Source organism: Urocampus carinirostris, chromosome 3 (genome assembly GCF_059441175.1).
Source record: "Urocampus carinirostris isolate Australia breed hairy pipefish chromosome 3, RoL_Ucar_1.0, whole genome shotgun sequence".
In the NCBI taxonomy this organism is placed as follows: Eukaryota; Metazoa; Chordata; class Actinopteri; order Syngnathiformes; family Syngnathidae; genus Urocampus; species Urocampus carinirostris.
This window is the reverse complement of record NC_142351.1, coordinates 8,352,913-8,365,063: the sequence shown is the minus strand read 5'-3', so window position 1 is coordinate 8,365,063 and position 12,151 is coordinate 8,352,913. Positions and strand designations below refer to the sequence as shown.

The 12,151-nt window shown below is 40.3% G+C and overlaps 1 protein-coding gene across 1 annotated transcript in view; it reads right to left on the bottom strand.

Annotated features, from left to right (window-relative positions):
• The window catches only part of stat1a (signal transducer and activator of transcription 1a), a 49,209-nt gene that overhangs the window by 30,134 nt on the left and 6,924 nt on the right, over positions 1 to 12,151 (bottom strand). The window contains exons 3-8 of the mRNA XM_088330553.1: positions 10,068 to 10,212; positions 9,899 to 9,994; positions 7,638 to 7,721; positions 5,380 to 5,458; positions 5,223 to 5,314; positions 5,009 to 5,160 (exon numbers count right to left, since the gene is read on the bottom strand). Coding sequence (XP_088186679.1) covers positions 5,009 to 5,160; positions 5,223 to 5,314; positions 5,380 to 5,458; positions 7,638 to 7,721; positions 9,899 to 9,994; positions 10,068 to 10,212 — 648 coding nt within the window. The remainder of the gene's footprint in view (positions 1 to 5,008; positions 5,161 to 5,222; positions 5,315 to 5,379; positions 5,459 to 7,637; positions 7,722 to 9,898; positions 9,995 to 10,067; positions 10,213 to 12,151) is intronic.

The window sequence follows — 12,151 nt, the reverse complement described above, 5'->3', positions numbered from 1 at the left end:
TGTCCTCAAAAGTGCCTTAACGAAGCCAAAGATTGTATTCTTACAACACTTGGATCCTCTTGGATGAACTATTAATCAAGATGGCCTTTGCTTTGGTGCTGGGAAGTCCGGAGAAGAGCTTACAATTGTATCCTCTTGGGGTTAGCTAAGTATTAATCAAGATGGCCTTTGCTTTAGTGCTGGGAAGTTTGCTTCCCTTTGCCATTACCTTGACTTCTCAGTGACGCATTGTAACTTTTGTGTTACAAAGTTTCACTTTCCTTACTGCGCATTTATTATGCTCTCACGCCATCTAGCGACCAGCATTATTCACTTTATTCAAACATGTGTTTTGTGTCAGATTAGTTTTATGTATTCCCGTAATCTCGCTTAAGCCAATCGGATATGTTGTATTATGCCTGCTTTCAAAATAAATGAGTGTCTAGCCATTGGGGGAGCGTGATTTCTTCCAGAGCCGATCTTGGAAGCACGCGCCTCCGACGGAAGGGCTATCAAAATCCTAATTTCTGACTCAGAGTGTGTCATTTCTTCATCCTAATACAATCTCAAGTTTTAACCTGGACAATAGAAATTTGAAAGCGCACCTTAAAATCCAGTGTGCCTAATATAACGGAACATATGGTGAATCAAATTGGAAAGGCATAAAATATTTTCCAGACTATAAGCCTCTCCAGAGAATTATTAGTTGTACCAGCCAAATTAAGAAAGAAAAACATAAGTAGCTCTCTAAGTATTACCGTATTTTACGCACTATAGGGCGCACCGGGTTATAGGGCGCACCCCCAAAAAATAGTTTTTGGTCCTATATCTTCCATAGATAAGGCGCACCGGATTATAAGGCGCTACAAGGGGAACGTCGACAAAACAGTCAGATGATTCAGTCAAACTGATTACCGTACGATGTCACTCAAATGCATCTATCAAATATCATTCGGAAGGTTAAAGTCTTGGGATTCAAGAAATGCCAACCATTCCTTAGTTTCTATTTTCTTTTTCGCTCGCAACTTTACTGTGCATATGACAATAAACACTTGGAATTGAGTTTAATTCACTCAACTCATCACAGCAACATCAAAATCGTTCTAAAACAAGATACCGGGAAAATATAAAGCCGCATAGCTCACCTAAGTTCTCACGTTCAATAATGATACGCAATCATGGTCTTCTTACAACCGTGAGTGAAGTAAATCCAGGAGAGTAAAATATTTACAAATACAGACTAATGAAACAGGTTTCTTTATGGCGTTGTTTAGCAAGCTTGCTATTCGGTCATCTTTTTCGGCCAATTGCAGGGTTTGTTTCGGCCCTCTAGCCAATCCGAGGCTCCGAATAACTTCAGCCAATAGCGATCGATTCAAATGATGATTAACACATTGGTTAGCCAATGAAACGCCGGTATATAAATCCCAGCATACACCGCGGACTACTCCACGTTCGGGGGAAAATCGAGTCGGCGGCTGTTGCGTAAGTTGCGAGACCTTGCGATTTAATATTGAGCCATATATAAGGCGCACTGTATTATAAGGCGCATGGTCAGCTTTTGAAAAAAATTGAGACTTTTAAGTGTGCCTTTTAGTGCGGAAAATACGGTAGTCACATTTTTGGGGGGAAATGTATGTGATAAAATCCATAAACCAAAATACATGTCATCTTGAAAGGGGAATTAAAATAAAGATAAAGTACACGGTATACTAATTATACGTACGTGCATATCTTAGACTTGCCTGTATAGGTCAGTAACGATGTAACATATTAAGAGCTATTCAGATGACTCTAGCATAAAGAACATGCTTACCTAAGTTTTACTCCAAGTCATGAAATCCAATGAAATAATTATCCTCTGTCTCACTTTTACCAGTAAACAACTCCTCCAACTCGGGAAGTTCACCCCAAAACAAGGCAAGGCTGAAATGATCCACACAGGCATAGAGCGTCTTCTTGCGTTTTTGTGCAAAAATAACATTACAGTGGAACCTCGGTTTTCGAACGCCTCTCAGTTCAAACAAATCGGAGTCCGACCAAAAATTTAGAGAAATTCTTGCTTCGCTGTTCGGTCAAAAAAATCGGAGTTCGAACGCCGGTAATGCGTGAGTGCGTACGCTAGGGTGCGATGCTGAGCGGCGTACGGGTGTAGATGGCTCTTTTCCTGACCAACTGTTATCGCGTGCGGACGTGCTTCGTTTTGCTTTCGCTTTTAATATAGGTGTACGAAGTGTTTTAGCCCCTAATTATGCCTCCGAAGAAAGTCAGTGCAAGCAGCAAAGTTACTACAGTTGAAAAAAGAAAAGTAGTGCGTACAACTATTGCATTTAAGAAAAAAATAATAGCAAAATATGAAGGAAGTGTGCGAGTGTCTCATCTTGCTAGGGAATACAGCATGGCTAAATCTACGATCAGGTAAGAAATCCTATTCCTAATCCTTTTCTTTATCCTTTTTTTTTCATCTTTACACATTCATGTTAGCGTAATCTTTCCTACGGAAGATTACGATAACGCGAACGTACGATTAGCCTGGGTTAGCTTCATGTTTACGTTAAACATTCAAGGTAAACATTCAGGGTGTTGGAACGGAGCCCAACATTCAGGGTGTTGGAACGCAGCCCCCTTTTCAATGAACCGCTCGCCACTTGTTGTGGAGACCCGGGTGCTAAATGACTTGTAAACGACCTGATTTTTTTTATTTTTACACGTTCATGTTAGCGTAATCTTTCGTGCGGAAGATCACGATAACGCGAACGTACGATTAGCCTGGGTTAGCTTCATGTTTACGTTAAACATTCAAGGTAAACATTCAGGGTGTTGGAACGGATTAAAACGATTTACATTATTTTTAATGGGAAAAATTATTTCGGTGATCGAACAAATCAGTTTTCGAACAGGGTTCTGGAACGGATTATGGTCGAGAACCGAAGTTCCACTGTATATACAGTACCGCGACTACAAATTTTAAACTCAATGATATATTATCATTTCATGAGTATAAGTCGAGGCCAAATTATGAAAAAAACTGCACCCCCCCAAAAGTAGCCTTTTGTCATAAGACGCAAAGGGGTATAAAGGTGCATTGCATTGAAGCTACAGTAAGAGCTATAACCGCTGCACGTTTTTACTGTATATACCAGGGGTCAGCAACCTTTTTGGTGTGGAGTGCCACTTTCAGATTTCATTGTAAATCAGTGTGCCACACCAAGATAAATGATTCGTATAAGATTTTTTTAATATCCAACAGAGCTGTCATTTTGCACCAGTCCAAATATACAACATGGATAGACATTTTAATCGTATATTTTTTGGCACTGGAAAAGCTGCGGTCAATCATGGACAATCCATAGCATCCACTACACAGCATTATCTCCAGCGACAGACTGCTGTTACTGTCTTGTACTACGGACAGACTGAAGAGATCTTTTCTTCCTCATGCCATGAGGCTCTTTAACTCTACCCGGCAGAGTAAAAGCCCACAGTAAACCACACCACCTACATTGCATATTACCGAATCTTATTGCAATATGTATTCTGCGTAGCACTATTTAGTTATTCTATATAACACGCTTACAGTGGGCATTTGCACGTCACACTGGGTATTTGTATATTGTATTGTTTTTGCTTTATTATTGTATTGTTCTCAGCTCAGGGATGCTGCTGGAAATGTGAATTTCCCTTCGGGGATGAATAAAGTATCTATCTATCTATCTATCTTTTCAACCCTTTTTGAACCAAGGTACACTTTTATTTATAAGAAAGTTCCGTGGCACACCGTCCGTCGAAAATGTTTGAAAATGAAGAAATGTCAAATATTTCACTGTACTACCACATAAGCAGATAATTAGTATATAAATAGAAGAAAATAATACTCAAAATAAAAAAGAATGATGTGCTTTTTTTTTTTTTACAGTGCAATCTTAAACCGCTTTGTTTAACAATCCAGGTTATTAAATGTACTGTGCTCCCTTAAGAGCAGATAATTAGTACATAAAAAGTATAGAAAAATCTACTGCCACCTACTGATATGGATGACTATTACAGTTCCTCGCCTGAAGATAGCAAAAATACTGAATAATGGCCTGATTTTTTTGAAAGATGAAATTGGGCAAATTCCAGCGGCACACTAGACAAGGTCTCACGGTACACTGGTTGAAAAACATTGGTATAACTGACCAATTTATCTTCCACTATTCTTGTTCATCAATCAACTAAAAAATGAATAAAAATAACAAGTGAAAAGGCCTGTAGCCATCCATGACTTCAACTTTTTGCCACAAGAATCAACCATTCTTCATTAACAATGAACTAAAATCAAAAAGCAAGTGCTATGGACAGCTACCATACAATTCATCAATGATATTTTGTTGCAGAAGATATCAAAACTTGAAATAACAGCAGCAAGGCAGAAGGCACGCGCGCGCACACACACATACACGCACACACACGCTTCTTTAAAATATTTGACGTTTAACACTTGCTGTGCGAGGTACAACGCTCTCGAGGCATAATGCACAAAACAGCACGGTCATTTTTTTGTACATAGCCTCATTCGTCTGTCCACGCTGGCTGGAAAGAACGAGATGTTTTCGCTCGAGGAGCAGTCATGATTCGTTCATTTATCGCGCGCCTGTGTTTCGTTGGCTGAGTTCAAACACGGATCTCTCCTCTGCGAGGCGCCGCGCAAAGACACACTGACACAAGAAGCAGAGGAGGGGCGCTAACGTAAAGCCTCTAAATAACACAGCGCGCAACTCAAAATGTCTAAATTTCAGGTAAAAATGTGCATTTTTGAAATGTAATCATTATTATTTTGCCGTGCGCTCGCGTGCCACTGCTGGCAAGCGTGTCACAGGTTGCCGACCCCTGGTATATACAGTATAAGTGTAATGTTTCGAACATTACATGCTACAGGAATTGAACCCTGATCGCGGTGCTGAAACCTAGCCACAAGAGTACAATATTTCTGCCGGTGTTTGAATCTGGCAGCACGAAATTTGGAGATTTAAGGTGGTTCGGCGCTCACAAGCTCTGAAGCCGGTCCAGGCATGCGTTGGGCGGGCCCCCAATGCAGGCGATCTGCTGCCGTCGCTTCCACTCGGGCAGCTCTTGGGAAATCAGGTCCGACAGTAAAGTCTGGGTGACGTTGAGGAGCTCCACCAGCTGCTGGATCTGGTCCTGATGGCGCAAATATGGACTTTCTAGCGGAGAAGGAAGCTGAGGAAAACAAGTTGACCCACCTGCCGTTTGGCTTTAAGATCCAAGCACATGCGTTGGATGATCATTTTCTCCCTCTCCAGTTCCTTGGGCATCATTTCGTTGATCTCGTTTTCTACAAAACGGGAGTCGACTCTCTAAATAGCGTCGCGTGACAGAGATTCTCAGGGCGGCTCTCACCTCTGTTCCTCAAAGTGTTGAATTTGAAGTCGTATTCATCCTGCTGATCTTCCAGATTTTTGATGCTTTGATCCGCCACCTGTTTGTCAAAAACGCCGTCGAGTCAGAAAAGAACCAAAGCGTGGGTTGAGGATTTAGGGTTTAAGAGTGATGTCACGTTTTAACGGTTAGGGTTGAAGGTAAGGTTTAGGGTTTAGGAGTTAGGGCAGGGGTCGTGAATCCAAAATGCAGGGATCAGAATGGAGATTTTCATTTTCAGCTGAAATAGCCAGGGTCCAGGGGCCGCAGGCCCCGGCCAGATCCAGGGCGGAGCCCGGTGGGGGGCTCAGGGGGGCAAACCCACCCGAAGCCAACGGCATTTATCTTATTTGCTATGTGAAAATTGCACTAGAATGAATTAAATCCAACAAAACAGAAACCATGTATTTTTTTCCAGTTTTAAGATGTTTAAAACAATTGGGGATTACAATGTTACAACCATCACCATTGTTGTTGTGTTTTGATGATGAAGATGGACCTTGTATTTAGCTACTAATCAACAATATATATGAAAATATATACATTAATAACCATTCATCATTAATTTGAAAATAGAATGCACAAACTGAACATGCTTAAAGAAAATACATGTCAGTCTGTGACAGTCTTCTCCAGCCATGACCACTTAAATTTATTCTTGATTCCTTTATCAATCTCGGAGACAAAAGCCTCGTCTTTTTTTCTTAGTATTTTCATATTTACTTTTTCAAACACTCATTTCACCGTTTGAAAAGACCGGAAGGAGCGCCATGTTTGAGAAAGCCAATGCTCTGAACAAAAGCTCCGCTGATTGGTTATCAGCGAACCTATCGACCAATGGTAGGAGTCGATCTATTGGTTGTGTGTTATAGATCTAAAGCGCTGCGCTTCTTTTTGCCGATTTTTCTCGCGATCTCTAACTGCTAACTTGGGGTGATGAAACAGTCACGTATCATACCTCACCCCCCCCAAAATATTTTCTCATCGAATTTAGACGATTTACGGGAATGACCTTTGGGGTTCAAAAACAGCGGAAATCCGCGGAAAATTCTGATCCCTAAAAATGTTAAAGGGCCATATTGGAACCTCCCTCCCCTTTTCAAGAAATGCCCTGGTGTTTATGGGCGCGTTCAAAGTCACTCTCCACGCACATTCAATCTTATAGGTTAAACAAAGAAGCAAACCATTTTGATTTTCATTAGGCCAATATTGATGGATATTTGACTGAACATACAGGGTTCGTACACTTTTTTCATGGCCAAATTCAAGTACTTTTTATGGACTTTAATAGCCAATTTTCAAATTTCTCAGTTGTCATTAAAAGACGAAATCTGGTATGAATCGTGTATTTTGCAGAGCCAAAAATATGATGTATCTGCGATTCACATATGCGATTTTTAATCTTGAATGTGCATTCATCAAAACATGATTTTTAGATCTTGAGTAAATCACAAATGTGTAATAATAGTCTGAGGTTTGCAATTATCTGATCAGCCCTTTGAGACTCTTTGTGATTAAGGGCATCACAAATAAACATGACTTGACTGCTGCAAAAAAAAAAAAACAGCAGAAGAAAAGCTTGAATCTACAAAAGGGATTAGAGAGGTGCTGGCTAAGTGGGAGGAAATTGCGGCTTTCGTTGCAAAAAAATACTTCACTTTCCATTCTCAGGTTGCCGGCGTTTCTTTAACCCAAATACCACAAGCAAATAACAACACAAAATGACGACTTTAAGTCTGTATAACAATCTGGCACTATACTCAGCAATATGTTTGCCCTGACGCTGTCGTCTCGAATTATAGCGCTGAAATTTTACATGACGATGCCTTCATTTGCGTTTTCTTCTGGTGCAGTAGTAAATATGTGCCCCTCTTCGTAAACACTGACTCTGTGGTAGTCGCTATTTTGAATGGACACATGATCCAAAAACGTGGTGTACACAACATGGAGAAAGGAAAAAGGCGCAGTGGGCGGCAGTAACTCAGGAGGAAAAGCCCTCGTCTTGGGATCAAGAGGTCGCAGGTTTGACTCCCATACCCTCTGAGGTATATTTCGAGGTGTCCTTGGGCAAGACACTGAATCCCTAACGCCCCTGATAAGCAGGTAGTTGCCTTCCATGGCTGACAGTGCTGTGATTGTGAGCGATTGGGTAAGTGTGGAGCACATTGTAAAGTGCTATATAAAAGCAGACCAGGTATGTTACGGTTTAAAAAGTGAGTGTGTTATTGTGATTGTCTCACCTGAGCTTTGTCCCTCATCTCCTTGACTTTGATGTCCAGGTTTTGCTTCTCCACCACCATGGCTGACACAGGTCCTTCCCCCTCCTGTAATTTCATTCCATAGTTAAGAAGAGAGATGCGGAAGCGTCTTTCAGAATTAATCAATCCAAAGCCTTCCTATAGCTGAGTGTTTTCCTAATAATAGGGCGCGAGGCTCCCTCAAGGAGGATTCTTTTTTTTTAACTTTCCAAAGAATCAAGTGCAATTGCACCTCTGCTACAGTAGGGGAGGATTGTTTACATTTAGTCTCCACACAGTTCATTGAACACACAGAATAAGCATTGAGTATGAGGTTTAAATACAAAGTGGAGCAGAGAGGATTTCTTCTTCCGACGGGGGGCATGACAGTAGTTCAGGGCAGTGGAGTTACTTTTGCAAAAAGATCTTGCAATAGGGTGATTTCTTTAAGCAGAAACTTTGATTTTTTTCCCCTTTACAATCATCACTTTGAGGGTTTTAGAGAAACTTAAAATTGCAAGGGAATTTACATGTATTTAATATAAATTTGGCAAGCTGTTTTACGTTTGTGTAACGTAGCACCTTTGGATACGCCTGCCGAAAAACAACATTTTTACTTGGCGGTGTACGAAAGACTATTTTTGTCTCCAAGTTACCTGTCTGCAATTGGTCGGCATCCTGTAAAATGCTAGTCTGCGTTTGGTTTACGACACAGCATCTTGAAAATACCGATATGCTATTGGCTGAACTCCCTCCCATAATGGCTTTCTCTCTTCATTCAGTTCTGTGTTGCGTGCTTCGTAAAACCTTTAAGTTGACGTTACAATAACAGTATTTTTGTGTGACGTAATTTTACCTAAGGCTTGATGAGATGTAAAAGGGAGAATCAGAAACATGTTAACCATGGAAACAAAGCTTGAGACGATCAAGAAATACAAAGAAGACACACAAATGGCTAACTTCTTCTAGCTGCATGGCTGTGACCAATCAATAATCAGGAGAAATATTAAAAATTAGGAACCAATTAAAGCATGTATATTTATTTATGTTATTTATTCATGGTTGGTTGGTTCCCTTGATGGCTATGGTTGTAGGGGCACTATTTCCTGCGGTGTCTATGGCAAGTACAGCCCGGTGGCACCCATCCCTCTCCAGGCCAACAACATGTGCGGGCATATTATATGTAAGTACCGTAAATTCCTGACTATAAGCCGCTACTTTTTTCCCTAACTTTCAACCCTGCGGCTTATTCAGTGATGCGGCCAATTTGAGTAATTTTTCTAGCGGCCGTCAGCAGCGCTTGAGTGTTGCTACCATTAACTGCCCTGTCACAGCCACCGTTTGGGATGAAAGCTATATTATTTTTATTAAAGCTTTGAAAAATCTCTCGGTGTATCGTCTTTCTTTGTAAATATGCGTAACCCATGTATAATATGTATTTGCAACTGTATATTTTTGTAATGTATTTATTTTAGACACTTACTCTGATATGTTTTGCACGGGTGAATGAAAAAGGAGGGGCGGAACAAACGCGGGGTGCCGACTTTAAGTGGGGACCGCTAAAGGTGAGGGACAGACAAGGAAAGAAGAGGGGGTAAAAAGTTGGTTAAAGAAAAAGGAGTTGCGTGAGTAAATCTGATATATTTTTCCCACCCTTACCTTTGGAAATATACCCTTTTTTCTTAGGATTACTTTCAACGGGACCCGGACTCTGCAGGTCTGCATCAAACCTTAAGTACCGGTATCATTTTCCGTTTATTTTGCCGGCTGTGATTTTTGGACTCTGGACTTTAATGAAGGACATTTAGTTTCAATCGCGGGACTCGAAGTTGTGTTTGGGTTAATTTTATGTTTGTGTTACATGTTTAAATGTGGGCGCATGCGGCTTATATACAAGTGCGGCTTGTGTATGTACAAAATCGGTTTTCCTCTTAAAATGTGGTGGGTGCGGCTTATAATCAGGTGCGCTCTATAGTCCGGAATTTACAGTAATACTTACTATATAGTATTTTGTTATTCCATTTTTTTTAAGGCTTAAGATACCATTAGGTATGCATTAGTATGGCACCACCTTAAAACGGATCCATGTCGTATCCCGGGGTTTTACAGTAGATATTAAACGGCAACGTTATTGACGCACAGGTATGAAAGCGAAGAGCCAATCAGAATGCCGAACGCCAATCAGCGGAGTAGCGAGACTGCGAAAAGTGAACCGCGTTATAGCGGGGCTAAACTCTACACAAAAGATATATCTTTTTGTTCACCCTGGCGCTTTGGGCACATGTGAGGATGACATATTCGTCCTTTAGGTTCTTGGAAAGGATCATGGCCATGCGCATCGGGTCTTCTTGGAATCGATCCTAGAAAAGAGGCACCAAGAACTTGAGCGGTTGTGGAAAGCAAAATAGGAGTTTGTATTTTGGGCGAGCCCACCTGCAGGTTCCTCTTGATCTTGCGGAAATTGTGCTGCTGCAGGAAGTTGTTTTCTAGAGCGAAGCGGCTGTGTTGGTCGTCCAGTAGGGCCAGAAGCTCGTGAAAACGGACGATTGCTAAGGATTCTTGACAAGCCACAAAGTCCCTGAAGAAGACCGGGGACACACAACGTGCATTGACTGTTACGATGGTATCACAATGTTATCACTATGTTATTACTATGTTATTACTATGTTACTACTATGTTATTACTAAGTCTAAGCTTTATTGTCTGTCTATATGCGTTGACCAGAACGCCTGGTTAAATCATACCTGTCAAACTCCAGGGCTCCATGTCCTTACAAACTGCCGTATTTTCCCTTACAAAATACAAAATAATCTTACACCATATTTTTTTTTTCCAAACGTGTTTATTTCTGTCGTTTAACATGTTATATTGTACATGTGGTTTGTTATATCATATATATTGTTCATGAACAGTTTGTTGTGAGATACTGAGTTGCTCGACATGAATGAGGTTTATTATAAAAAATGAAGTCGCTTGGACGTTTACTGTAGAAGGAAAAAATACATGCAAATAGAATTAAGTAGAATCTTCTTACTCAAATTATGAATTCATTTTCCTGCATGAAATTATTGTTGGTAATAAACTGATTAAAGGGATTACCCCAAACCTGTCTTTTTTTCATTTTCTCTTTTTATACTTCGTTTTTTCTTAACTTCTTTATACGACATCATCATTCGTAATATAATGCATCAAAGCAAGTGAGCCGTTTGAGAGCCGGCTCTCTTGAATGAGTTGAGCCGAAAAAGCCCCTCTCTCTAAAAAGAGACGGACTTCCTTTCTCTACACAACTACCAAGGAATGATGCATGATGGGAAATCCCCAGGGGGCAGACGCATGCGCACAGTAACATCAAACCGCTCTTCGTTTGCACCGGAAAAAAAAAACATACCGAGATAGAGGCTACCGCGGCGAACTGGTTTGACTTGATTGATTTGCCGTTTCATGATAGTCGGTGTTTACCGGATGGTACCCATCATTGAAAAATTTGCGTTTTTCCTTACTGTTTTTATTGTGCGTCGTACACGTCTTAAAATGCATAATAAACGTACTTTGTACGGCAAAAACGTACAGGTTGACAGGCAATGTTCCCTGGAATTTTCCTTACGGGTCTGAGCGTTCACACAAAGTCGGTGAGCAACGCTTGAAACAACAGTGAGCCACCATAATCCCAAGTGTGGCAAGATAATTAATTATCAAACATGTCCAAAACTTGACATCAAGTGACATTTTGCTGAGTTTTCCGGGAATGCAAAATTATTTTTCTCTTTTGAATGAATTGACTCATGTACGATGGCCTACAAACGTCGTTTCTTCTTACAATTCTTTCACAAGATATCCATTTCTTTTTATTTCCTGATATATTTTGTCGCATAATACTAACATTTTTGGGGGCTTATTTAGTAGGTTGCAAGATACAGAACTGGACTTAATCACATTTTTTAGGGGAAGAACAATGTTGGCAACAAGATTCACTTGATATCATTGGAAATTATTTGAGTGCAACACAAACTTTCTTATTTTTTCCGTGTTTTTTCTACTTTTTTTAAATTCCTTTAAAAAAAAAACCTCATTGTGTTTATTTTTTCCGAGCTGTTACTTTTTTCTTTTTGTTCTCTGTTTACGTTTTTTCCTACATTTCTTTCTTTTCTTTTTTTCTGGCTTTTTTCTAAATTTTTCCTTCTTTTTTCTCCTCCTTTTTTTCCCAGCTTTTCACTACTTTTTCATTTTGGTATTTTTTTCTTTTTTGTTCTATTCACCCTTTCTTTAAAGTCATTTTGTGCATAATTTACATAATATTTGGTCATGTTGGGATGAAAAAAAGCAAAAACAACCCGAAGAGCCGTTTAGGACCCGAAAGAGCCGGTTCCTTTGAGTGAGCCGAGCCGAAGAAGCCGGTTCTCGACCAACTCTACTAACTTTACTCAACTTCGTTCTACTCTGACTCGACTTCAAAATAACGCATTTGGGACACAACGTCAGGGGAACCAGTGTATTTTGACCTTCATGCACTGTAACT